At 43.1% G+C, this 27,767-nt stretch overlaps 1 protein-coding gene across 5 annotated transcripts; it reads right to left on the minus strand.

The window, feature by feature from the left end:
- Nucleotides 1–270: 270 nt before the first annotated feature.
- LOC103556986 (beta-defensin 119) lies at nucleotides 271–21,570 on the minus strand. Of its 5 annotated transcripts, none has more exons than XM_008529304.2 (3): nucleotides 21,356–21,570; nucleotides 10,187–10,278; nucleotides 271–527 (listed from the first exon to the last, which is right to left on the minus strand). In XM_008529304.2, the coding sequence occupies exons 2-3, from the start codon at nucleotides 10,242–10,244 to the stop codon at nucleotides 334–336; spliced, it is 252 nt and encodes an 83-aa protein (XP_008527526.2). In that variant the 5' UTR covers nucleotides 10,245–10,278; nucleotides 21,356–21,570; the 3' UTR covers nucleotides 271–333. The 5 variants fall into 5 exon arrangements, with proteins under 5 accessions (XP_008527526.2, XP_008527525.1, XP_008527523.1 ...); XM_008529303.2 differs by lacking the exon at nucleotides 271–527 and adding an exon at nucleotides 8,752–9,025 and having other exon boundaries at nucleotides 21,356–21,535; XM_008529301.2 differs by lacking the exon at nucleotides 271–527 and adding an exon at nucleotides 8,752–9,028 and having other exon boundaries at nucleotides 21,356–21,501.
- Nucleotides 21,571–27,767: the final 6,197 nt, after the last annotated feature.

The following is a 27,767-nucleotide window of genomic DNA, read 5'->3' on the forward strand; positions in this document are numbered from 1 at the left end:
GTCCTATGCATCCATCCCACTAGCTCTTGTCCCCCTCTGAGCGTTATATAGCACAGATTAAGCAAAAGCTCTGCCTAAACCCTTCAGCACTCCCTCAGTGAATTCAAGTACCTCTCCCCATTTTCCCTGGTTTGTCTAGACTCTCTCTTCTTATCACTCAAGTTTTCTGGCCTTCTCTCACACAGGGCTGGATCCAGAGGGGACAGATATCTCACCATGCAAAACCCAGACTCTCACAATGATTTCCAATGGATGAAAGACAGACAAAGGTGGAGGTGCATGAATTTTAATGAGGGGTATTGACAGCATGACGAGGGTGGTGGTCACTAGCACTCAAGAAATTTTTGGCCAGCGGTTTTCTTGGCTCCAGCCAGTGTTTTCCTCGCTGCCGGCAAGGTTTATCCTCATGTAGGACTGGAGGCAGCATGACTGATAATTTCTGCAGTAGAGGTAGGGCTGTTCATTCTTTTTGCAAGAGGGTCTACAGATTCCCATGTTACCCATGCACTGAAGGATTTGACGTCTGCCTGAGCAAAGGAAAATACAAAGAGTTACTTTCCATGTAGCAGTAACATAGATCTAACAGGTCAGGGAGCATAGCAAAAACCTGAAGGGCTAAAACAGTAATGAGATACCACAGCACACCGATTAGAATGACCAAAATCTGCAACACTGAAAACACCAACTCCTGGCGAAGATGTGGAACAACAGGAACTCTCATTCACTGCTGGTGGGAATGAAAAATGGTACCTCCACTTTGAAAGACAGTTTGGCAGTTTCTTACAAAACTAAACATATTCTTACCATACAATCCAGCATTTGCCTTCCTTGATATTTACCCAAAGGACTCGAAAACTTACGTCCCCACAAAAATCTACACACAGATGTTTATAGTAGCTTTATCATAACTGTCAAAAATTTGGAAGCAACCAAGATGCCCTTCAGTAAGTGAATGGGTAAATAAACCGTGGTCCATCCAGACAATGGAATATTATTCAACGCTAAAAAGGAATGAGCTATCAAGCCGTGAACAGACATGGAGGAAACTTAAATGCATATTACTAAGAGAAAGAAGTCAATCTGAGAAGGTCACATACTTTACGATTTCAACTATATGACATTGTGGAAAAGGTAAAACTATGGAGACGATAAAAAGATCGGTGGTTGCCAGGAATTGGAGTTGGGGGAGAGGTGAACAGGCAGAGCACAGAAGATTTGGGGTGCAGTGAAAATACTCTATATGATACTGTAATGATGGATACACGTCATTATACATTTGTACAAACCCACGGAGTGGACAACCCCAAGAGTGAGCCTTAACGTAAACTATGAACTTTGGGTGATAATGATGTGTCGATATAGGTTCATCAGTTGTAACAAACGTACCATTCTGGTGAAAGATCTTGATAATGGGGAGGCTATTCGTGTGTAGGGGTAGAGGGTAGATGGGAAATCTCTGTACTTCTCAATTTTGCTGTGAACCTAAAACCAGCCTTAAAAAATGTCTTTTTTAAAAACAGAATCCCATAAAAAGTGATTAAAGCTGCTATGAACATGCATCTAAAAATTTTTGGAGCTAAATATTTCTTTCTCTGGAATAAATGTCCAAGAGTGCATTTGCTGGGTAGTATGGTCAGTATATATTTAGTTTTTTAAAAAGAAACTGCCAAACTATTTTCCAGAGTGATTGTACCATTTAACATTCTCACCAGTAATGTAAAAAGGATAGTTTCTCTGCATCCTTTCCAGCATTTAGTATTGTCACTACTTTTAACTTTAGCTGTTCTAATAGTCATGTAGCAGAACTTCATCGTGATCTTAATTTGCATTTCCCTAATTGTTGCAGACGTTGAACGCCTTTTCACGTGCTTATTCGCCGTCTGTATATCCTCTTCAGTGAAATGTCTTTTCATGCCTTTCTTCTATTTGGAATGTTTTTTACCGTTGAGTTTTAAGAGTTGTTACCACATTCTAGTTATAAGTCCTTTGTCAGATATGTGGTTTGCAACTATTTCTCCCAGTCTGTAATTTGTCTTTTCATCTATCCTTGTCTCTCGCAGTGTGAAAGTTTTACATTTTTATTAAGTTCAATTTACTTTTTCCTTTTATGGATCGTGCTTTGCATATATAATAACTTGTCAGCTAGCCCTAGCTCTGAAAGTTTTTTCTTACGTTTTCTTCTAGAAGTTTTATACTTTTACATTTTACAGTTAAATCTATGATCTATTTTGAGTTAATTTTTGTATAAGGCGTGAGGTTTTGATTAAGGTTCTTTTTTTAATTTTTTCATTTTTTTCTTCGCCTAGAGATCTCTGATTGCTCCAACACCATTTTTTGAAAAAGATATCTTTCTTCCATTGAATTGCTTTTGCACGTTTGTGAAAATCGATTGTATTCATGTGGGGCTATTTCTGGGTTTCCTATTCTGTCCCATTGATCTATGTGTCTCTCTTTCTGCCAGTGCCACACAGTCTTGATTACTTCAGCTGTATAAAGTTGAAATCTGGTAGAATGATTTCTCCAACTTTATTCTTCTTTTTCTCATTCTTTCATAGATTTCTCTACAGACAAGATATAGACAGAATACTCTAGTCTACATCCTCAAAAAAATCTTACTAGGATTTTGATAGAAATTGTGTTTTGTGTCTATCAATTTGAGGATAATTGACATCTTTGCTAGTTGAATCTTACCATATGTAAACACAGCATACAATTTCTGTGCATATTTTACTGAATATGCAGCTAAACATTTAATACTTTTTGGAGTGATTGTGAATGGCATTGTATTTTTAATTTCAGTGTTCACAGGTTTAATGATAGTATATAGAAATACAATTGATTTTTGTATATTTACCTCTTATCCTGTGACCTTGCTGAACTTATATATTAATTCTAGATTTTTTTGGAGATTCCTTGGGATTTTCTACATAAGTCATTATCACATCTGAAAAACTAGGCAGTCTTGTTCCTTCCTTTCTAATCTGTATGCCTTTTCTTTTCTTTTCTTTTCTTAATGCACTGGCTACAACTACTCAGAATGAAAAGGGATGATCTATTGATCCACACAACTAGGACAGATCTCAAGAGCATCATGCTGAGTGGAAAAAAAGCCAATCTCAAAAGATCACATATGATTCCATTTATACAACAACCTTAAAATGACAAAACTGTAGAGATGGGTAACAGATTAGTAGCTGCCAGGAGTTAGGGATAGAGACAGAGGGTGACGGCAGAGAGGAGAGTCTGTACTACTATAAAGGAGTAGCAGGAGGGAGATCTTTATGGTGATGGAACAGCTCTGTACCTTGATCATGGTGGTGGTTACATAACTCTACACTTGCAATGAAATGTCGTAGAAGTATGCACACTCTTTGCACCAAGATCAGTCTCCTGGTTTGCAAAATATATTTATGTAAAGTACATGGGACCTCTCTCTGTGCCATCTTTGCAACTTTCTGAGATTCTATAATTACTTCACAGTAAAAAGTTAAAATAAATTAGAATAAAAAGTTGATGAGGGTGTGGAGAAAAGGAAAGCCTTGTGCATTATTGGTGGGAACATAAACTGGTGCAGCCACAATGGAAAACAGTATGGAAGCTACCATATGATCCAGCAATCCCACTTCTGGGTATGTATCCAAAGGAAATGAAAACAGGATATCAAAGAGACATCTGCAATCCCATGTCTATTGCAGCATTTTTCACAATAGCCAAGATATGGAAACAACCTAAGTGTCCGTCAGTGGATGAATGGATAAAGAAGACATGCTACATATATACAATGGAATATTATTCAGCCATAAGAAAGAAGGAAATACTGACATTTGCAAAAGCATGGATTCACGTTGAGGGCATTATGCCAAGTGAAATAAGCCAGAGAGAGAAAGACAAATACTGCATGGTATGACTTATATGTGAAATCTAAAAAAAAATCAAACTCATAAAAATAGAGAGTAAAAAGGTGGTTGCCAGGAGCTGAGGGGGGTGGGAATAGGGAGAGGAGGTTGGTAAAAAGATATAAACTTTCAGTTATAAGACGACTAAGTTCTGAGGATCTCATGTAAAACATGGTGATGATGGTTGATAACACTGTATTGTATGATTGAAATTTGCTAAGAGAGTAGAACTTAGATGTTCTCACAAAAAAAAAATTTACGAGGTGATGGATGTGTTAATTAACTAGATGGGGGAATCCTTTCACAATATATACACACATCAAATCATTGCGATGTACACTTTAAATATCTTACACTCTTCTATGTCAATTACCTTAATAAAGCAAAATATAAATAAATAAATAAACACGTTAAAATATAAACAAATAAAATAACCAAAGGAGATGTAGAGTAGTTAAAAGAATAGGATCTGAAATCAAGAAAACCTGGGTTCAAATCCTGGCTCCTGCTTTACTTGCTGTGTAACCTTGGGCGAATTTCTGTATTTCTCTCTTCCACCCTTTTCTCATCTGTACAGTGTAGACTCTAATAGTCCCTAACTCTTAGAGTTGTGAAGAATAATAGCTTAGTAAATGAAAAGCAATTAGGGACTGGCACAAAGTGAGATCTAAACAAATGTTAACAACTCTTGTTGTTGTTTTCATTATCACATAAAGATCCTTTCTGAAGGACCCATTCCTGCCTGTACTACAACTGTGAAGACAGTGTGGGAATAGTCCCACGAATTTAGACAGATGTTAGTCCCTCAGTGATAGCCAGAGATTTTTTGGAGCCTGTGCACACGTAGGAACCAAAGACATGCCTCCTAGTCCATAGCAAGCATTCATTAAAGTTAGCCATTAGTGTTCTTATTATTCCTCCTTGGCATTTAGGTCTCCAAAACAAGAATGATCCTTTGGCTGGGAAGAAAATTTTAAAAATGACCATTACCATTTGCTGAGCACCCACTGTGCGCCACTTGGTAGATGTTAACTCAAATCTTTACCATAACCTTCTGAAGTTGATGTCTCTATTTCCTTTTCTTGCCTCATAAAAAGGAGGCTCAGAGAGATGCAGTGTTTTGGCAAAGGCCCCATAACTGTTAGAAGTGGAGCAAGGTCTCAGACTCCACTCATTAAGACTCTGAGCCCATGCTCTTTCCAATGAGCAATGCTGCCTTCTCTACATAGTGGAGCTTGGCTGGGAGAGGTTGGTACCTTCTTGGATAAGGACAGCTGGAGCCATGGCCTTCTATTGTCTTCAATGTCAAACCCAAACTTCTCAACCTCACATTCAAGACCTCTCACTCAGTCCACAAATGGCTATCAGCACCCAGTCTTTGCCAGGCCTTGAACTTAGTGCTAGGCACATAGGGTCCCCTATGTCCAAATAGGTTTAATACGAAGTCTAATGTGCACACACACACACACAATGATATCTGAAGCCCTTGCATTGAATTAAAGGGATCTACTCCATTTTATTTTGACCAAAGAACATATGCTGCCTAAGCAAGGGCATATTTTTATATGCCTTTTCTTTCCAAGGAGGAAATATTTTTACTCCTGTGGAGCTTAGGCAATAATCGAAGATGAATTCCTCATCTAAGTAGCAAATGTAACTTAGACTATGGATGCTGGCATACAGAACAGAGGCTGACTTGAGCTTCAGCCATACCAGCAGGCCTCTGTATCTATCCTAGGAAAGGTTCAGTGCAGGTGCCCAGTCTTCCCCGTGGTGTCTACAACTGCAATATCAACCCCCTCGCCCCAGAAGGGCTTACTGTCTGCTGCCAATGTTTCTACCCATTCTCACCACCCCTCAGCCTACAAGGAAGAAAGGAGAGATTCAAGCAAGACTTACAAGAGTAGAAACCACATCTTTTCTGTCACATCCCCTGGAAATAAGGTCCTTTTTCATTTTCTCTGGGAAGGAGGGCCAGTGTGAGATTTGCATCCAAAAGAATGGCGAATGGAACTGTACCTTTAGATGGTGGAGCAGGCAGGCCAAGCTTTCCCCTGGAGAGAAGCCACTGCATCCCAGAAAGGGGTTTCAAATGTGCCCAAACTAAGCCCAAAGCTTTTGTCAGGGACTTTGCAGCTCCTGACGCCTACCCTCCTGTCGGCCCATATCGCTCTGCGCCACCACTCACCACATCACCCACGTTGACTTGATATCACCTTCGATGTTCCCTCAGCCCTCTCACCAGAAGTCAGGGAAGAGCTGCTTATTAATCTCAGCACCGTCTCGAATCTACTTATGAACATAAGTCACTTTTCCTCCTTGGGCCTCCATTTCCCCATCAGTGAAATGGGAAGACAGCAGAAAGTTGCCTAGATCCGAGATTCTCCCAGTTTGAGGGCTATCAGGAATGAGGGAAGATTGGCAGGGGATTGCAGGATGGAGCCTTATCTCCCAAAGGAGTAATTGGAGGGAATTTTCAGAATTTTGCATGCCCAGACTCCAAGTCCAGAGATGCAGACATGGGGTTAAGTGTCTTCTGAAAACTTGACACACTCAATGGTGAGTTCCAAGCCGATTTCTCACCCCACCATCCTATCACATCCCAGGGTTGTCTCTGTCTGCCCCGACTTAAGCACAAAAGAAGTTCTTAATAAATATTGTTGACCAAGTGAATAGGTAATGCCTCGTAATGAATTAATTTAGTGGGGTCATGAATGGCTGTGTGGGGAGAGGTTATCGCTGGGCCCTGAGTATTGATGGTGAGAGGGCCAGTGTGGCTGAAGAGAAAGTCTGTGAGCAGCGGTCCTGGGAGATTAAGCTGGACCACCATGTGAAGGCCTTGAATGTCCAACCCCGGGCAGTGAGGAGCAAAGGAAGATATCCAAGCAGGAGGGCGACACAGTCAGATGAATTTCCTAAAATGAATCCCTCTGATAAGAGAGACTAATGCAAAGAAAATCTGAAGTCAGGGAGGCCAGCAAGCAAGTATTTTGGATGGTCCCACCCAGGCCTCAGGGCGCAGTAGCTCTGGTCTGCAGCCTGAGAGTCCCGGATCGCAGACAGGCATCATCCTGCCTCTGCAGTGGGCTGGGAGAAGGGTTGTGAGCCAGAGCGGGCTCCAAATTCCAGGCACAATCCTAACATTTGTGCGTCCTGGGGCAAGAATACAAACAGAGGTTCATATATGAATATGTAACAGTCTGAATATGTAACAGTTATTAATCAAGCTAACAAAGGGGATAAGTAAAATGTATCCTATCGCACTTTATGAAATATCCTTTCATATTGACCTGGAAGGTCAAGTTTGAATTAATCATTCTTGGATTCTTCAGAGTTCCGTGCAGGAACGTGGCAGCACAAGAAGACAGCCCACAGCCCACCTCTCTTCCTGCCCATCCCCAGCTCGGCCTCATGCTGTGAGGAATTTCACATGCACAGACGTGGATGTTCCAGCCTGAACGTCCAAGTTCTGCCCACAGCCCCTGCAAAGAAGAGTGTCCCTTGGCACTCCTCCTGCCACCCTCCAAAAGTAGACCTGGGGAAAAAGCCCGTGCAGTCCCTGAAAGCAAGCACAACGGTTCTTTGGGCAGAGAATTCCAGGCCCCAGCTCCTCAGAGCATGGTCTAGGAAGTCAGAGGAGGGGCCGGGCACAGTCTCTAGGTGGATATATTCCCCTCGCCCCCATCAGCTCCTCACCCCACGGGGAGGCACTTAGCCAGAGGAAGCCAAGAGTAGGACCAGAATCAGAGAAGGAGAGGTCTCTCTTTCCAGAGTCTAAGAGCAGAAATATTGAATTGAGAGCAAATTATCTCCACGGATCAGAGCAACCCCTTCTATCTGTCTCTGTGTCATGCGCCATGCTTTACAGAGCACGCCTGGTCTCCCACCTCACTGCAAACAACAGTTCAGGGATGAACAACTGTGTTGGATAAATGAGGCCCAGAGAGTAGGATTTGAGATAATAAAGCCGGGGAAGACACCCAGGTCCTCGAGATTCCCAGTCAGAATTCTTAAATATTCCCCATATGTTAGTCTTTTCCCAGGGTTAAATTCTCAGTTCAAACGACACAGGCTTCAGAGAGTCTCCCTTAGGATCTGACACAGTGGGAAGGCACCCAGCATGTAGTCCTTAAATCCTTGAATAAATCAATAAACAATAAAAACAGCTAACATTCATTGAGGGCGTGCCAGGCCCTGGGCTCTGTGCTCTACATTATCTCCTTCCGTTCTCACCACAACCCTGAGACGGGTTCTATTATTCCAGTTTTACATGTGAGGGAGCTGAAGTTCTGAGAGGTAAATATGCACAAAGTCTGAAAATGGTAACGACCAAAGCTGAGGCGAATGGATGAATAAATGAATCCATGAAAGAATGTAAAAATGAATAATAAGCAAGTTCATTTATAAGTGAGTAAATTCATGTCTTTATCTTTTTTTACCATGTGGAAGCCTGTTGATCTTTGGGGTTGTGGGCCCTCAAGCATCAAAAGGCATCTCAACCAACTTCCTTAGAGATCCCAGGATTTGAGGTCTACTCAGCCCCTGTCCCCTCCCAGTCCACTCACCCCCTGAGATGGACCAATTCTCCCAGCCCAAGGATTCTCCCACTCTCTGGGTATCTTCTGTGCCTTTAAATCTCTTGGCTTCTCGTACGTGCTCCTCAGTCCACTCCTGACCCAGTAGCTTTTCCTGTGGCTGCTAGATGAGGAACTATCTTCATGACTGTAATCATCACCCCATCGCTGTGGCCCAGCTCCAGTGACATCTCTCTGCTATCTCTTAACCCCCATCCTGCCATCCCCCCTCCCTCTATCCATTTGGAGTATCATTCCTCATAATTGACAGACACAAGAAACAGCTTTGTGAGTTTTAATGGAAAGTGGGAACTAAGGAACCTGAAGCAAAGTCATTTCTATCCATGATTTCCATTTATCTTCTTCTATTGACAGATCTGGACTTATATGTGGTCATCACAGGAGTAGTCCAGGGGAGTTCTCCATCAATTGTTACTGGTTGGATTGTCAAGTAACGACTAAGGACACAGCACCGTTTACGATTTGCGCAGCGTGTGACGCTGTCTTCATCATCTTTGCACACCAACCGGCATTTTCCATTCATCCAACAGTCTGCTACTGGGCATAGGAACAACCATTAAGCAGATGTTAGTATCCCTCAAGAGGACAGACAAGAGGAGTCAGAGGAGGAGCAGGAGAACAGAGGAGAAGGGGAGGGAGAGGGTTGAGTAAGTAATACTGGACCAGTCTCAGGAAAGGAGAGAAGAGATCTCTAGAGGGGAGAGCACTGAGAGAATTGTTCCAAGGTTGGAACTCCAAAGCTTTCAGGAAAGACTTTTTCAGACATCCCACCCTTCTGTCTTCCTATCTTCCAACCTCCTACCCCTAACTTTGGGATCAATTGATGCTAATGAAGATCCCACATAATGGAGCTTGGGAATGATGGGGAAAAGACAATGAACACCTGTCATATTAGAGGATGGAGGAGATTCATTCACATATCAACAAAAACCTGGCTCCTTACAAATAGCCTGGCCTTGTCTAACTTAAGCCTAACAAGCCCCAGCTCCAGCCACACCCAACCTCCATTCTTGATCCCATATTCTCCCAATTCAAACTCAAAACCCAATATAGTCTTAATTAGAACTCCCAGCCTTACCCAACTCAATGCCCTTAGAGCCCCAACTCCAAGCCAAATCCAAACCTAATCAAATCACCAACCTCATCTCCAAGCAGTAGTACCTCACCAAGGTACATCCTGCACCATCCGGTACCGACTCCCAGCCTCAGCCCAAGCCCCAGTCTAATCCTCAACATCAGCTCCACTCAGCCAAGAGTCCCACTGCCTCTCCAGCCCACCCCAAACCATCAGGGGAGCCAACTCCTCATCTCCAGCTCATCCTGATTTTTCCTCTATCACTCCAACCCCAAGGTCTTTTTCTCCCATCAGAACTCACCCCCAACCTTCAATCTAACCTCCCAAAGGCTCCAACAAGTCCCCAACCTACTCCCAAACTTTTACCCCTAAGCCCTTTCCCAAGATCCCACCTGGGAATGCCATCCTGCCCTTAAATGCCAGGTGCTCCAAACATCTATCATCCCGCCACCTTGGCAAAAAATAATCAGGGAGAGATGTGGACATGAGATGATCATGGGAAAACATCTCAAAGTCACATGAAATGAGGGAAGGCTTCAGATGCTGCCAACAGTGAGGGGAGAGAGAAAGGGAGAAGTTCATGACCAGGATCCCAAACACTTGAGAGAGACCCAAGTTACCTGATACCACTGGTTCCATGGCCAGAAGGATGGCAAGAAACAGGAAAAGAAACTTCATGGCTGGCAGGTCACGGGAGAAGGAGGTGGCTGTGCTGCAGGAGATGGAAATAGAGTTCTCTGTAGCAGAGATGAGCCTCGCTTTTATTGGCAGGGCGTGGGCAGTGAATTATAGCAGGAGAGGATTTGTAGGAGATCAGACAGGCAAAAGGACAGTGTGTAGCAGATATTGTAGCAAAGCACAAGATGAGAGTGTGGGCAACTGGCCAGTACCTGTGCCAAAAGTGGTTTTCCCTCCTGGTAAGGAGACAGGCAAATTAAAGCCATTTGGCCTTTTGAGACCCACAAAGGAATTAATTAATTAATTAATACATAAATATATCAAGAAATTTAATTTTTTAAAAAATACTTATTCTCAACTTTCTAACAGAAGGATATACACATATATGTCTCTCTGAACCTTGAACTTGCCCATCTCATTCCCAGCTCAGGGTCTTAGTTTAGAGTCTTAGCATTTGTCATTTGTTCTTCCTGTAAAGTTCTTCCTTCAGACCTTTCCATGGCTGGCTCCTGTTCATCGTTCTGTCTCATCTCAGATGTCACCTCCTTGGAGAGGGTTTTCCTGGTCAGCCTAGATAATGGTGCAACTACCTGCAGTTACTCTGTATCATAATTGCTTGTTTTGTGATCTTCATAGATTTATCTGTTCTTTTAAAATTTATTTTACATGTTTAATCTTTGTGTTTCCCATTGGAATTTCGGAAATTTGCCTTGTAACTCCAGTGTCCACAACATCACCTGGCGTATTAATTAGGATATTAATTCAACTGCTTTAACAGATATTGTTTCCTCAATCAATGATTCCAAGAGATGGACATCGATTTCTTTCTTGCAGAAAAGTCTGGGCAAGCAGTTAAGTATAGCAGCTTCGCAATTCAGCTGGAAGACAGCTTCCTTCCAGGTTCACCCTCTGCCATGCTCAACAGGCATCTTCATTTGATGATCCAAGAGAGCTGCTCCAGTTCGCACCACCAAGTCTCCACTGAGCCATCAGGGAGAGGAGAAAGAAGGAAATGAAGTGCACACCATTCCCTTTAAGGACCCCACTCCGAATCCACACACATTGATTCCATTCCAGTCCATTGGCTAGAGCTCATCCAGACAGCCACAACCAGCTGCAAGGTAGGCTGGAAATAGTTTCTTTATTTTGGGCAACCATGGCTAGCTAAAATTCAGGGATGTCTTACTAAGAAGAAAGGAAAGACAGATATTGGGGAAGAGCTAGCAATCTTTGACACCCTGGCACAGTGCAGGTGCTTAATAAATATTGGTAGACTAAATAAATAACTTATACATTGAGTAAAACGTTGAGAAGTGATATAACTGGGGAGGCGACCCAAGTCCTTCCAGAGGGTAGAGAAACCATGTGGACTGTGTCCTTTTAGCCAAGCTTCTGAAGAAGCTGGATAAAGGGCTGGGCCTCAGATAAAACTTAAGAAAGGACACATGAAGGGAGACAAAGAAAGAAGAGAATTCTACAATCCTAGAATATCAGGATTGGAGAATAGGTTTTGGTTTCATACAGATTTGGATTTGAGTGTTGGCCCTGCCACTTAATACCTGTTACCTTGAATAAGGTACATTTTCTGAGCATCCCATAATAAAATACAAATCATAACTGTATGTGATTTAACTAAATGGGATAACATGCAAATTACTTAGCAAAGTACCTGGCACATAGTTGGTGTTGAATAACTATTAACTATTATTATTGCTGTTTTTCATTAGTTATATTATTGTCATCCTTGTATTTATCATTATTATTATCCTAAGAACAATCCTCAGAAGCAGAAATAATACACCTCCAACTCCCATATGACAAAATCAAGACTCAATCAGGTGAAGTGAACTGCCCAAGGGCGTCCTAGGTGGGGAAGAGAACGGAGAATAGAGAGCAGATCTCCACAGAGGAAGGTCAGGAGAATGGTCCGTAAATTTCAGAGTATTGTTTTACTTTGAATTCTACTCGGGCAGGACTGTAAACTTCTCTGTGTTTAAGGTCACTCACTAAAAGTGTTCACAAGGACTTGCTGGAGTGCAATGGAGCTGATCAGGATGCGGGAGCGTGCGGGGCACTATCCGGCAGTGCAATGGAGACGCTAGGTAAATGGTTTGGTCCAGGGTTGTGAACTGAGCAACTTACCATGTGTCCTTAAGTATGTCATTTAGCATCTTAAGAATTCAGCATTGATGAGACGACATAGCAGAATGCTGACAAGTGTGTGTTCTGAAGTTACTCCTGGCTGTGTTATCTTGGAAAATTATGATTAACTCTGAACCTGTGTCCTTGGCTATGCAGTGGGGTAATGACGGTACTCACTTGATAGGGTCGTTGATGAGTGAATACACATCCAACACTTAGAGCAATACCTGACACTTAGTGACCGCAACATAAGTATCTGCTGTTATTATTGTAATCGACCAGAAGTTCCCAACCTGGAGATTCCAGACCCTCCCTGATTACAGCTCTTTGCAAGACTTCATAAGCCCCATTATGAATCCTTGTATACACAGATTGCCCAAAAAGCACTGTGACTATTCAGGGAAAAGGCCTTAACTGAGATAAGCAGAAATTGAAAAAGACAGTGTAATTGCCATAACACATTTATGTTTGGGTGTCTGGGTTTATATTTGCATTGCATTTTGTTTATGTGTACTTGTGTGTATGTGTGTATATTTGTGCAAGCTCAAATTTAGTGTATTTTATATATATTTTGTGTGCATGCGTTATTTGTATATATATTGTGTGAGTATTTGAATGTATAGGTGTAAGTATGTTTTTACGTGCATCCAGTTTGTGTATAGACATGTAATTGGTATATGAGTGTGTGTTTCTGTATTTTTGTGTGCATATGTGCATGTGAATTTGTTCACAGATCATCAAATGCCATGGCCTAGAGCTCTGTCCAGTTCAGTTCCTCTGTTCTCCTCAATGCCCTACATTCTCTGACTCTGGAACTTGACAGTTGCATGGTGATTTCTCTGTTATCTGGGCCAAGGCTAAGGGAAGTGGCTGAAGGGGGAGCAAGGAGCAGGGGCTGCCAAGGTGGCCAGTAAGCAGAAGCCACTGTGGGAGCAGAGGCCAGGAGATAGGGATAGAGGCAGGCCTTGGTCAGAGAGCCAACTTGGCTCCTGGTTCCTGCGTGGTATCTCCTGGGACCCGCCAAGACCAGAACAGACTGTGGCCTCTGCCTTTGTAATGCCTCCCACACGGGTACAGCCAGCCCTGGCCAGTTCTCTAAGACCAGCACCACCCACCCCCTGAAATCTGTGAGCTTGCATTTTTAAGTTTTTGAAGGGTCACTCGTTCCCTCCGCACCTGAATCCCACAGTGGGGCGGGGGAGGGAAGTACTAGTTATCAAGTTCCAAGGGTCCCACACAGGCCAGGCACTTCTACTTGATCTCATTTAATCCTCCCTCTAACCTGTGAGGTTAATAATATGACAAGAAGGTAAAAGAAATGAGAACCATAACATCACAGCCTTTCACAAACTTCTTTGTCCTCCGCGCATTCACGGCATCACCTCGCTTTTCCAGGGAAGCAGGAAGAGTATCCAGGTGAGGGCCCACAGCTCAGAGAAAGATGATCTGAGGGCCGAGGCTGCACGAAAGTGTGGTGGGGCTGTTGTAGAGGGGCTGGATGCTGGAGAGACCCCTACACCAGTGTATCCCCAACTGTGTCCTGTTTCAAGCAATCCTCCGTGAAAGAAATAGATGCTAGCATGAGTATTTCTTGTAAAATTCATTAAAATATTAATAGTCATATGCCAGTTATGAATGCTTGACCACACTTAAGCCTCAGGAAACGCTTTATTTATTTATGTTTGTTTTCAATTCAGCTCCAAGATACCCCTTGCAAAGTTAGTGAGATGTCCAATGGCAGTTACTATTGGGGATCCACAGGGATCCCATGGTTCTGGGAAGTGAGGAAGGGCCTGATCCTTAGTCCATGATGATGATCCTCATTTGTCTTGCTCTGCATGCTCAGGGTATTGCTGATAAGCTCCACCAGCTGTTCATTGAGCAGCTCTGGGCAGCTGGAGAGTTGTTCCTCACTGTGGCTCTCTCCACTGACCACAGGCCCAACCACGGAGGACTTTGCTGCTTCTCCCAGGGTGACGGCCACAGTGGCTGTCTTCACAGTGGTTGCCTTCCATGCCGGCAACTCCATCCAAGTACATGTCACCTTGGAATGCTTTATCAAACACCCTTGGAACCAAACCCCTATCTCTTCTCCCAGTTGTGTGGAGATTCAACATCCCAAATGCCAGGCTACTCCTCTCTTGAACTTAAAGCAAAGAATCTTCATCCCACTCCTCCTGAGACAATCCAGTCTAACTGCCCTCCTTGCACCTAGGCCTCTCTAACGAAGATGGGGTTGGGGGAAAGGAAGAGTTATCTTCAGGGCAGCTCTTGACTCTCTCACACACACACACACACACACACTTTCAATTCCCTTGTGGAAAAGAGAGGCCATGATTCAGAACACAAAGTCCTGGCTTCCCTCCCAATAACTGGGCAGAAAAATAATTATCTTTTCATTCTTTTGGCTGATGCCTGCTCAAGTAAAATGGAAAAATATTATCAAGTAATTGCTACCTCAAATTCCTAATATATCACTCTGTCACAGTGTTTGTTTAAAAAATACTAAGTACATTTGTATAGTTGATCTCATTAATATGCAATGATTTTGCTTTCATGGCAAGGCGTGATATCCTCAAGAACTCCAGACATTCAGAGAAGACACCACCTGACTCATCCTTTCAATCTGCTCAGCAATGGTGAAAGCATTGACCAATGACAATCACAGTGACGAATGCGGTGACCATCATCCCTCTAAGTGTCTTGTCTTACAACCTCATTATGTATTTTTGGTATCACTCCATGGTTATTGAATATCAGACATTTATACTCTTCCAACGTGAAGCTGCTCCTGAAAGAGGGAATTTTCATGTGAGACCATTTCTGCTGTCTATTTTAAGCCAAATATGTATCTCATTAAGTCAAACAATTGCTCAACTAATAATGGCTGAATATCCAGATTCTGTTCTGGGATACAGAAAATAAATCAGCCATGGTCTCTGCCTTCATGGAGATTACAGTCTATCATGAACAAATGTAAGTACAGGTGTGGTGGGTGCTGCAAAGGAGAAGTGCAGGATGCAATTGGCAAGGGTGGGACTAGGGTGGGGCAAAGGAAATGGCTTGGGTGTAACATATAAGGAGGCACTTGAACAACCCTGTGAGTGAGTGCCTCCTTATATGTTGCACCGTAGGCACCTCCTTCTCCCAGCCCTAGTCCTAGTCCTGGTCCTGGCGAACAGAAAGATCACAGTGGAAGGGAAAACACTATAGGTGAAGGGAAAGTCTTCAGGGTAATATTTCCTGGTAGTGATCATCTGTTGCATCTTTGGACATTCGGCATCTGAACCCCTTTCCATCTGGGAGTAATTCTCCATTCTTTAGATCTTGATGGAAAGGAGGGCTGACCTCCCACTATAGAAAGCACTAAAGGCAAATATTCTTTTGCACTGCCTTGGGAGTTAGTAGGCAGGCATACGACCCAGGCTTAGCCAACTGGATGCTCCAACAAAAAACACTGAATCTTAAAGAACTAAATCCAAACCACAGGGAAGGTGGACAAAATACTCACTTCATAGCCAGCAGGCAAAAGCCACTGTGATAGAAGTCTGGGCAAGAATCTAGGTGTGTGATACTCGTGTCCACTGCCAGGATGGTAATGCTGGTATTGGGATCCTGGTAGATTATTTCTGCTGTCCACTGTCCCTTGTTCTTTCCAAGCCCAATTGTCTAGACTTCCAGTCAGTTCTATGAGCTACATGTTATCTTTCCAAGAAATGCCCTTTCTGCTTAAGTTAGTCTCTGACAAACTCTAACCATTACATCCAATAACAAATTTAAGGTGTTTCATCATCAAATATGTTGAGAGAATGGTGCTCTATTCAGTAAGGAACCCTTGTGAAATTGGATGCCAGAATGGGGGAGGCAATTGAACCTGGCAGGGAGACTAAAGGATTTACAGCAAAACTCAGAGTAGACAGCCTGGAGGATGAGGGAAGAAGAGGGATGATGAGGGGCTGAGCTGAGAGAGCAGTCCTGACAACAGTGAGGAAAAGTTGGGTTTCTACGAAGACATCATAGAGGAAGAATCAAGGGGACTTGATAACTTTCTTGATATGAGAAGTGAAGGGGAGAGCATCCAAAGTCTTATGTCTCAGACAATGGTCAAGCATGAGTGCTTGAGAAGGGAGACCTGTTTGAGTGGGAAAGTGACTTTCTTGGGCTTTAAATATTCATAGAGTTAGAAAATATTTATTGCATTCCTGTTGTACTCCAGGCACCAAGGTTGGAATAGTGAGCAAAATCAATGAGGACCCTGCTATCATGAAATCCAAATTCTCCCAGGAAGATAGACAAGAAACAAGTAAATGAACAAAATAATTACTGACTTTTGAGAAGTACTAAGAAAGAAGTTGTCAGAGTGATATAAAGGACTTTGTTAAATTTGATAACTAAGGATGACACTTAAATTAAGGCCTGGGGGATAGAACAAAAACAACCATACAGATAACAGAGGAAGAGCCTTCTCAAGCAGAAGGAGTGGCATGTAGCAAGGCTCTATGACAGGAAAGGAAGGACTAGTTGACATGAAGGAACAGAAGGGAGGCCAGAGCGACCTGAGTGCAAGGGAGAAGAAAGAAGTCACAGACGTAAGTAAAGTGAGGTCGGGCAGGGCCTCATAGGCTGTGGAAGGGAGTCTAGACTTTATTCTTGGTGAAACAGGAAGCCATTGTTTGGTGTTACACAGAGCAGTGACGGTATAATTTACCCTTTGGCTGCTATGTAGAAAATTAGAGGATTAAACAAGAAACCAGTTGGGAGACTATTGTAGAAAGTCAGATTAAGATGACAGTGGCTTGAATGAGATGGAAAGAAATGGGTGGTCTTGAGATGTATTTTGAGGGTAGAGCCACAGCACTTGCTAATAGACTGAACGGAGTGAGGTAAAGTGAGGAACCAAGGATGGCTTCCAGGTTTGGAGCAATGCGGTACATGTTACGACTTACTGAAAAGGGAAATAATAGGGTACTAATAAGCTTGGTTAAGTGAGGTACCACCAGGAGTTCCGTTCTGGATACATTAGGCATCCAAATGAAGACGTCACTTAAGGAGGCGAATATATCAGTCTAGAGGTTTTAGAAGGTCTGGGGTTGGAGATATGAATTTGGAAGTGATCAGCATATAGAAGGTGCTCAAAGCACCTAATGAAAAAGAACAGAGAGGAAAGAACTTAGAAACAAGCCCTGGTGATTGGGAAGAGAAGGAAGAGCCCAAAAAGAAGACTGAAAAGTAATGGCATAGCCAATTGGAGGAAAACTAAGAGAATCTGGTAACAGAAGTCAAGAGAAGAAAGCATTTCAATAAGGAGGTAGTGGCCCCTTTGTCAAATATTGCTCAGAAGTCAATTAGAGGAAAATAGGGAGGCCTCTATTGGGTGTGGAAACATTAGGGATAATTGGTGACCTTCACAAGAGAGGTTTCAACGGCAGGGTCAAAGCCAAATTGAATTGAGTTGAAAAGTGAATGGGAAATGAGAAAATACGGAAAGTGAAGGCAGACAACATTTCGAGAAGTTTTCCTTTGAAGAATTGCAAAGAAGCGGGGCATTGTCCAGAAAGGGGTGTGGGCTTGTTTTGTTTTAAGATGGGAGGCACTAGAGCATCTTTGTATAAAAATGGTCCAGCGGAGAAGGGGAGTATGAACAGAATAAAGGAAGATGAAGTCCTTGAGTAGGGGGAGGAGATGCAAGTGGACAAGCAGAGGGGTTGGTTTCTCAGGCGTAGGCAGCGTTCTTCCATTGTAAACAAAAGGAGGAGAGGAGGTGTAGGGCCAGATGCAAGACTATGTAGACTTAGCAAAGAGAAGATGAAGTTATTTCTGATGGCTTCTATTTTCTCGAAATATGAGGCAAGGAGTGGTATTTTAGAGAGAAGAAGTGATAGAAGATTGAAGAGAGAGGAAAAAGCATAGAAGAGTGATTTCAGAGAGTGAGAAATCAAGCTTCTTAGAAGAAAACAGGGGGTTAACCGGGCAGTGTCGAGTGCTGTTTGAGGTTTGAGGCCCTGAATTTCCAGTGAAGTCAGTGAGGCCAGTTAGATAATTTTCTCTAAGAAGAATCAGCTGCTAAAGTGCACATATGGAGAAGGGAAGCAGATGGTTGGTTCCACCAGGTTGGGAACCGGACAGATCGATACCATGCAGTGAGGAACTGGGAGTTGAGTATGCCTGCAAGAGAACTGTCATGGGCCTAGATCATGATATCCAAGCTGAGTATAGACGGAAGTGGAGTCAGAAGGTTGAGATGACCAGTGAAAAAGCAGTGGGGTCAAGGGCTTCATTTCAATTTTAAGAGTGATTAATTCTCAATCACTCTTAGTAGTTGAGGCAAAGTGGGAAAGGAGGATCTTCATTTTTTACAGGCAGGGAATTCCTACGCAGGTTCTAAAAGGAGAAAATCGGGAAGTGAGATCAATCTAGAATCCATTCACATTTACCAAGAATAAAATGTGTGCTAGATTCTATCCTGGGCTCCTATCTGTTATTTCATTTAATCCCCATGACAACCCTGTGCCTTAGGTAGGATAAATCCTCATTTTAAAGACAAGAAAATAAAGCAGAGAGGATTAAATGGCTTGCCTAGGATCAGCTGATATGTGATCAAGTGAGGTTTTGAACCCAGATCTTCTGATCCTGAATCCAGTGCTCTTCCTTTGGCACTGTGACACTTTGACATGGTGGTACATAGACACTGAGGCTGGAGGTTTTCATCAAAAAGGTGCACTGGGGATGACTGAGTCAAGCCATAGGTTGATGCCGGGTTCAGTGTTCTCATATGAAGGGACTGGATAGCAGGCGGGTGGCTCTAAACAGAACTGTCCAACTCAGGATAAAGAATCAAGTTCTCTTTGATTAGTCACGTAAGCAGCAATGGATGGGAATACTTAGGACCATGACCCAAATCATGGGGCAGGAGGTGGTAAAAATCCCTGTTGTCTCAGTTCAGGATCAGTCCTGGAAAAGGATTAGCCAGCAGATCCATATCATGTGGCCCCAACTAGGGGGAAAGGAAAGAGATGGAGCAGGAATTCACATGGGGCCTGATACCAGCTCTCTCCAGGGTGAAGAAAACTTTTGAGACACAATCCTAGAGTCTCTAGCAGGACAGAAGCACAGGTATTATCAGGGGAGAGTTGCAGCCTTTGGTGTGAACGTAGGGAAAGAGAAGTAGCAGACTAAGAATGCGTTCTTGTGTTCATCACAGATTTTTGCTTGCCTGCTTGACTCCTCCCAAAATATCCAGAGATTGAGCCCCCTAGCCTGCCTCAGCCCTATATCTCTCGACTCTAAAGTTATACCATCCATACAATAGCCACGAGCCACATTTAGCTATATAAATTTAAGTATAGATTAAATTAAACTAAAAATTCAATTCTGCAGTCACACTAGCCACATTTCAAGTGCACAGTAGCCACATGTGGCTAGTAGTTACCATATTGAACAACACAGATACGAAACATTTCCATCATTGCAGAAAGTTCTGTTGGCAGCACTGGACTAGAAAACAAGAATCAAATGGATAGAATGAACATCTTATTTATATTATTTGGGACCAGCTTTGGGCCAGCAGACTCGGAGCTATGTGCAAGGCTGAGTTTATTACCACCTACCGGTCCATCCTAATACCCACACATACCTTCCTTTCTTCCTTATTTATTTCTAAGTATGGCTAGGTGGAACTGCCAGACACAAACAGGCTACAGCCAAAAACAATTTAATAGAACTGTTGGATCCAATGATGTTAGACTCAGTGTTGGATGAGAGGTGTCAGACGGCAGAGTTTAATCCCTGTTTTCTAGTTCTATGAGAATTTAGTTTTGACAGGCACATACTTGGGATTTACACAGCACTTAGCTTCAGTACCGCATAATATATGGAATATTTCATTCTCTTCGCATGTTGTTCTGCAATTTCCCAACTTACCCCAGCACTTCGTGGCTGAAATCAAAAGGGAAGGATGGAGCAGAGTCATCTTGAAATAAAGCAAAGGGGAGGCCAAAGCCCAGTAGAGAAGACAGTAGTAAGGGAAATTAGGAGATCTGTAGGGAAGAAGCCCTCACAAGGCATCCTCCAGGTTTAGAGAAGATTTGAGGACACTATCCTTTCTTTTCCCACTTGTGTCCCCAGTCATAACCCCAAAGTCCTCCCCACTAGGTCCTGGGACCTACTATACTCCATGCCCAAGCTTCCTCTCCCCAGCCAGCTCCCTTGAGGAAGGCAAGAGGGCTCTCTCTCTCCAGGGTTTCATCTTCCCCATATTATGAGGTACCCAGTTGCCCAGTATCAATCAGTTACCTTTTCGCTTTGCCCTTTGGTACTCTCTTTGACCATATCAATGAAAGGGGACAGGAATCCTTAACACATCCATCTGGACATCTGTTAAGTCTTCTAGGGTAAAACTCTAGAAGAAACTCCCAAGTCAAAACTGCCAAGAATGTCACATTCCCCTATTCACAACATCCTGGGGCTTTTTGCTGGTCTTAACCAATCAGTAAAATTAGGAACAGCTGCTCTGCAGAACTTACAACCGAAAGTAGCCTAGATAACTTGAGATTGGCTGAGAGAGTAGAATCAGAATCCTCAAACAATCAGAAATTCAGGAACCATTTTCATGGAGGGAACAATAGATCAAAATTCAAATCTCCCCAAGGAATGCTTTTCACAAAGCTCCCACTTTTTCTGTTCTCCATGCCCAGGTCTCTCTCCTCCATGTACCCTCCCTGCCAGGGGCATCATGTTCAACTTCTCCAGAGCCAGCCAGAGAAAGAAAGTCAGAATGGTCAAGTAACAGCACTGGGAACATCAGTTGGTACCAGAGAACTCAAACTTCCCTTTGGCTAGAGAGATCACCCAAAGGCCCTTAGGGAACCTGCCACGACATTCTCCCAGCCCAAGCTGTTAGAGCCCACAGAGTCCCCTGAACATGCGTCAGGTTCGCTGACCCTCTCCCCCTTGGGAGAGATCCTGGTTACCTGGGGTGACCCGCGCCAGGAGCAGAGTAACAGTCAAGACCAGAAGGAGCTTCATGAGTGACTGGAGCTCAGGAAGAGACAGGAGGTTTCTGGGATGGCAAGACAAGCAGAGGTCTCCATTCTGGGCAGTCCAGACTGGTATTTATTGCCCCAAGGAGCATGGCAGAGCCATGATCAGTGAACCAGAAAGGGAACAGTCATTTAAGATTAGACAACAGGCAAGTAATCAACCACACTAGTTGAATGGCTATCGGTTACACCCTCTTCCGCACTTCCAGAGGAGGCTGGGAGAGGGGGAAGAAAAGCTAACAAAGAGAAGACACAGCCTTGCCTTTGAAGAGTTATATAATACAACTGGGAGCCAAGAAGAGAGAAAATGTTTTTACTATTAATTCATTTCTAGTAAATGAAAATAGAGAGAGAGCACAAGTAAGACAGAAAAGAAGTGATACTTCTGTGTTCTTTGGGTTCTTTCCAGCACTAAAGACATCTTAGGATGTCCCATAGATTTGTGGTTCATTTTAAGGATACTAAAGGAAGGGCAGAAGCAGAGAGAAGTACCTTGATAGCTCCATGGTCATTACCACTGGAGACTAAAATGTCAGCATTTGTAGAGTGGGATGACCAGGAAGGTCACAGATCTTCCTTTTAACTGTTCATGTGTAACAGGAACAAGCAGTATCCTCCTAGATGGCAAAAGAAAAGCCATTACCACTGTTGTGATATTTCCTATAAGGTATGGTAGATTGCGTTATTGACCCCAATTCTTCACCCCTACTTGAATCCACACCTTTGCCAAGGTCTCATCCTAGGAAGAATGTGCTTCCCTCCCTCTTCACTTTTGTCTTGGCTGTGTGACTTGTTTTAGCCAACAATTTAGGGGCAGAAGTGACGGTGTGCCAGTTCTGAGCCTAGGCTTTAAGAGGTGATGAATGTTTTCGTTGCCCTTTGTGCCTCTGCCATCACCCTGAGAGCATACTCTGGGGGTCCAACGACAATGACACATACATGGAGCAGAGCCACCCTGAAGACCCACAGATTTACAGCGAGAAATAGAGCTGCCCTGCTGCTCCTGCCTCCAGCAGAGCCATCCAGCCAAACTCCAGTTTACCTGCTGACACAGGAGCAGCAATAAAGGATTGTTGTTTTAAGCCACTGAGTTTTGGAGCAGAATGTTACATAGTAATAGCTTACTGACACATAAGGCCAGCAGATAGGTCAGAAAAGCGCCAAGTGCTTTTTAGCACAGTGACGGTAACTTCTATCATTTCAAAATGGGCAGAAACAAAGGTATACTAAGACAAAGAAACTCTTCTTTCTGCTATGGAATAAGACTATTGTCACTAAGAAAAATTAATGCTCTAGACCAAGGTCACAGACTTTTTCTGTAAAGGACCAGATAATAAATACTTCATGAGGCTGGCCTGCTGGCGTAGTGGCTAAGTGCACACACTCCGCTTTGGCAGCCTGGGGTTCACAGGTTTGGATCCCAGGAGTAGACCTACACACGACTCATCAAGCCATGCTGCGTCAGAGTCCCACATATAAAATAGAGGGGGATTGACACAGATGTTAGCTCAGGGCCAATCTTCCTCATCAAAAAAAATAAATACTTACTTCAGGGTTTGCAGGCCTTGCAGTCTTTGTCCAACTCCTCAACTCTGCATTTGTAGCAGAAAATGCAACTATCGATGCTATGTCAACAAATGGGTGTGGCTGTGTTCCACTTGAACAGTTTATAGACAGTGAAGTTTGAATTTCATATAATTTTTACATGTCACTAAATATTATTCTTTTGATTCTTTCAACTATTTAAAAATTTAAAAACCATTCTTAGCTCATAGGCTGTATGAAATCAGGCAGCAGGCTGGATCTAGACTGGCAAACATCAGAAAGCTGAATCATGCCAGATGACGTCAGAGAAATGGAGAAAGAGGAATACTCATGTGCTGCTGGTGGGTGTAGATCAGAGGCAGAGTGACAGGGAATCTTATGACTGTGCAGGGCCCCTCACTTTCTTGGACCCTGGTGAGTGCTGGGAATTCTAGAATGTTCTAGGTAAGGAGGGGAAACAGGCTGCAATCGAGAAACATTAGAAAGGAAGCATTTCAGATAAATTATCTACAGAGAGCCCAGGAATCTATTATAATTTCTCAGCTCATTCTAAATAAATAGTTACTTTGGGACCTAATTTTGATTTTGCAATTTCGTGTTCTTCTTAAAAAGAATCCCAAAATCATAGTGTCAGGCCCCACAAAACTTGGATCTTCATCTGAGGTGGAGGCAGCCATTCTGGGGAGGAATCTAATAGCATTTAGTCCAACCAAGTATAAGCATCTGTTCTGACCCAGAAATTCTACTCCTGGATACATGTCCCAAAGAAATCCCCACATATGTCCAGAAGGGAATATGCCAGGATAGCTATTAAAGCAAGGTTCATGGTGGCAAGGAGTAGAAGACAACATGAACTCCGTCACTGGGAGAGTTGAAAGGTAAAACATGGTGGATGCACACCATGGAGTGTTATATAGCAATCATAAGCTAGAGAATTAGGTACACACAAATAAACGTGGATGGGTGTTTAACACCAGTGCTGATTGTAATGGCATCACCACTTCAAAAACTGTTCGACAGTTTCCTATAAAGTTAAACATGCACTTACCATACAACCCAGAAATTTCACCCCTAAGTATTTATCCAAGATAAATGAAGACATATGTTACACCAAAAATTGTACATGAATTTTCATAGCAGCTTTATTCACCATAGGTGGAAACAACCTAAATGTCCATCAACTAGTAAACAAATAAATTAATAAATTGTGGTATATCCATACAATAGAATCTACTCAGCAGTAGAGTAGAATTAATTACTGCTACACACAATAAGGATGAATCTAAAAAGCATTCGACTGAGTGAGAAAAGCCATTCCAAAAGAGAACATACTGAATAAGTCCATTTGTATGAAAGTCTAGGCAACCTAATCTATAGTGACAAAAAAGATCAGTGGTGGCCTGGGGCTTGTGGGAGGACTGAGATGGGGCATAAGAGAACGTTTAGGATGATGAAAATCAAAATATTTTGAAAATAAAATGAAAATGAAAATATATACACATTAAAAAGGTACATATTAAAAGATCACAAGAGTTTCCCATGCAAGACATGGTTGGGAATTGATTATGGGGATAAAAATCAACAAATCAGTAAAATAAAACAAGAGAAGGGTTTTGCATAAGACCAATGATGACCAATTTGCCATAAATAAATAAACTCAGTGCTCAGCAATAAAGGACTTAAAAAAAAAAGGGCTCTATTGACAAGGGGCTTACTTCTGAGAATAATTAGTGAGGAAATCAGCCCTCTCAACTGGAACTCATTTCCTTTTCTTCTGAAAAGAGCTGCAAAACAAAACCCTGAGGCATCATTTGAGTTTACAAGGCCCAGGGCAAGACTGAAGGGCACAACTGCCTCCACTCTTGAGGAAGGAGGTTGTTTCTACTTAGAAGGGTAGGGTACTGGGTTGAGTCTTGAAAGATGGGAGAGAGAAGAGAGCAACTCATGGGGACTCCATTCTTGCGGAAGCCTTAGTCTAGAAGGGACTTTCTTCATACATCTGAAGAGCCTGTAGTGTCACAGAGTTTCTCCTACACTGAACTCCTGTTTTGAGCTCCACTTCTCCTCCAGTAAAGAACTCCATCATAGCCCTGCTTGTTTGTTCTTGTGGATGCTGATTAGCAGAATAAGGCAGCCTAACGAAGGCATGACCTGAATGCATTATTTCCATTAATTAGCAGACTCAACACTGGTTTTCAGCAGTAGAGGAGACTCTCATAAGACCCCTTGCCATCTGGCACAAGGTACCGCGGGACAAAATGCCCTGATTGTTCCACAAGCCGAGAAGGAACTCCCCCACACCTGAGCTATATTCATCTGCGTCCCTGGGATGTCCATCATTCTTAAGATTCAGCATCTCTACTTCCTGACTTCTACTGAGAGCCAACCATTTTGCCATAGCTCTCATTCAAAGCTCTGCAAGAAAATAATCCGATTGGCTAAAAAGAATCCGATTCATTAGCTGATAGAGATAAACCATTGTAAAACGATGGGAACCTGTGGGAAAACCTCCCTTTCTGCTATCTGCAAATCTGAGCTTTTCTTTGTTGCCAAGCGTGAAGCCACATGCACTTGATGAGTGAGAGGAATGTCTGTCAGTAAGAAAAGAAAAGGAGCAAAGAGAGTGATGGAAGCAGAGCCAGCAAAATAAGAAAGGAACAAATATTTGAGGGAATCTTGGTAAGAATAGATGCTTTCCAGAAAAGATTACAGAATTGGAAAGGAGTCTACAAATGGTCCATTAGGAAGATTACCTGAGCATGTGGAAAGGCGAGAGGCTTTCAGGAGGAAGTGGTTCACACTGATGAGTGGACTCTGCTGTGAAGTGTCCAGGAGCCCAGAGTCCCCGTACTGAAGGTGTACTTGGTAACCTGGCCCTGAGGCCAATCAAATGTGCTCAACTCCTTAAATAGGCTCCTGCAGTGCTTTGGTCCTTTACCCAACACCATTGACCTCTTTCTGAGCCTGAGATGGGTACCACTGCCATCTCTGGCCTAGTGGAAAATAGGGTGGTATCTGAGAGTCAGAAAACTCTACATCCGTTCCCTGCCTGGCCATTGACTCTTGCTTTGACCCAGTGTAAACCATAAGCCTCCCTCATTGGAGTGTGCCTCGCCCAGAAAATGAACCTTCTCATGCTTCCAGTGGATCGATCACATCTTGCCGAGGACCCTTCCACTCCCTTCTTAGATTTCTGCCACCCACCGGTAGTTATTTCCCGCTTCCAGCACTCCAGCAGAGGAAAGGAAATACATCTACATTTCACTTCTTTGTAGTCTTTGGGGGTGGGGTCAGTGGAGGGTAGTGGGAAAGGAAGATGAAACTAACTGGCCCATATAAGGCCTGGAGATTTTCTGGTTCTTAGTGCTACATGTAATTAGCAATAGCAATGGACATGCTGGAGCTTTTCTCTTCAGTTTACTTGAAATCTAACACCAAGGGCAGTGTAGGCTAATGAAAAACCATAAGCTATGGAGCCAGACAAATCTGGGTTCAAATCCTCACTTTGCCACTTATTAGCTATGTGACTTGGAACAAACCAATTAGTGTCTCTGAACCTCAGTTTTGCCATCTCTAATATGGAGACAATACTGCTGACCTCGGAGGTTTGCGGTGAAGATTAACGGAGGTAATACTTGTGAAGAACACAGAACAATGCCTGGCGTGCAGGAAGCCCCCGATGACTGGTAGTGATTGTTATTTACTATGAATTCTCACCTTCCTTGACTTCTTGGAGCATTTGACTATTGACCTCTTTCTTCCCTGAAGCTCTACCGCTCTCCTTCCTAGTCAACATAGTCATGTTCAATAAAAGGGACACAGATTGCCAGCGATTCAGAGACCTCTCTGTTCACTGTGCTTTTCCGAATCATTTTTGAAATTTTCAAAACTTTGGGTCTCAGATCTAAGACCCAGAGTGCCTACCAAGGATCCAGGCTCAAGGACAGATCTTTCCTCTGTGTCTGGAGTGTATACAATGTAACTGGGTTTGAGCTCTGGTGAAAGATGATAAAGAAGGTTTCCAACTTTTTGTCAGAGCACGTTTCCAAGCTTATCTCTGTTCCTAGCTCTCCTTGTGCCTCCCAGGATGTCTTCACTGGCTTCTTATCTTTACTGTCACCTATATCTTTCCAGACACTGCTCTTTCCCTCAATACTTCATTTCACGTGTCTTCTTTCCCAGGAAGTAACCACTGCTGTCTCCACGTCAGGTCGTTTTCATCCCGCCTAGAATGCCCTTCTGTAACCTCGTCCTCGTCAAAATCTACGCAGGCCATTTTAAGTTTCCTGTGGATCAAGGACTAAGGTGCTGGGGAGGTGGTGGCTGGAGAACTATCTGAGAGGGTTCCTGTCCTTACAACGCTTACGACTTCTTTAGGAAAATGGAAAGCAAACATTTTTAAATGAACTTCATATCCTCCCAAAAACACTCAAGAAACATTTGCTAAATAAATCGAATCTTGATTAAGCATCTACTATGTACAGGGTACTCTACTGAGACCAGAAATACAGAGCATTATAAACTACTATCCTCTAATAGCCAACTATGTTAGGATAAACTAGGATATGATAGAGTAACCAAACAAGACTCTTGGTGGTGTCTTATAAGAGCAAAGGTTTACTTTTCACTCATGCTACATATCCGTCGCAGGTCGGCAGGAAACACTGCTCCACATCTTCTCACTCTGGAACCCAGCCTGATTGCAAAGCCACTCAATTGTTGCTGATCACCATGGCAAAGGAAAACAGAGCTCTGGAGGGTCTTGAATTAGCCATTATATGCCTTGACCTTAGAAGTA

The sequence above is a fragment of the Equus przewalskii genome, chromosome 21 (genome assembly GCF_037783145.1).
Source record: "Equus przewalskii isolate Varuska chromosome 21, EquPr2, whole genome shotgun sequence".
Lineage (NCBI taxonomy): Eukaryota > Metazoa > Chordata > Mammalia > Perissodactyla > Equidae > Equus > Equus przewalskii.

Coding starts and splice junctions, on each gene's coding strand:
- LOC103556986 (XM_008529301.2), bottom strand. CDS start 10,244: ATGAAGTTTCTTTTCCTGTTTCTTGCCATCCTTCTGGCCATGGAACCA. Junction 9,029..10,186: donor CATGGAACCAGTGGTATCAG/GTAACTTGGGTC, acceptor TCCTATGCCCAG/TAGCAGACTGTTGGATGAAT.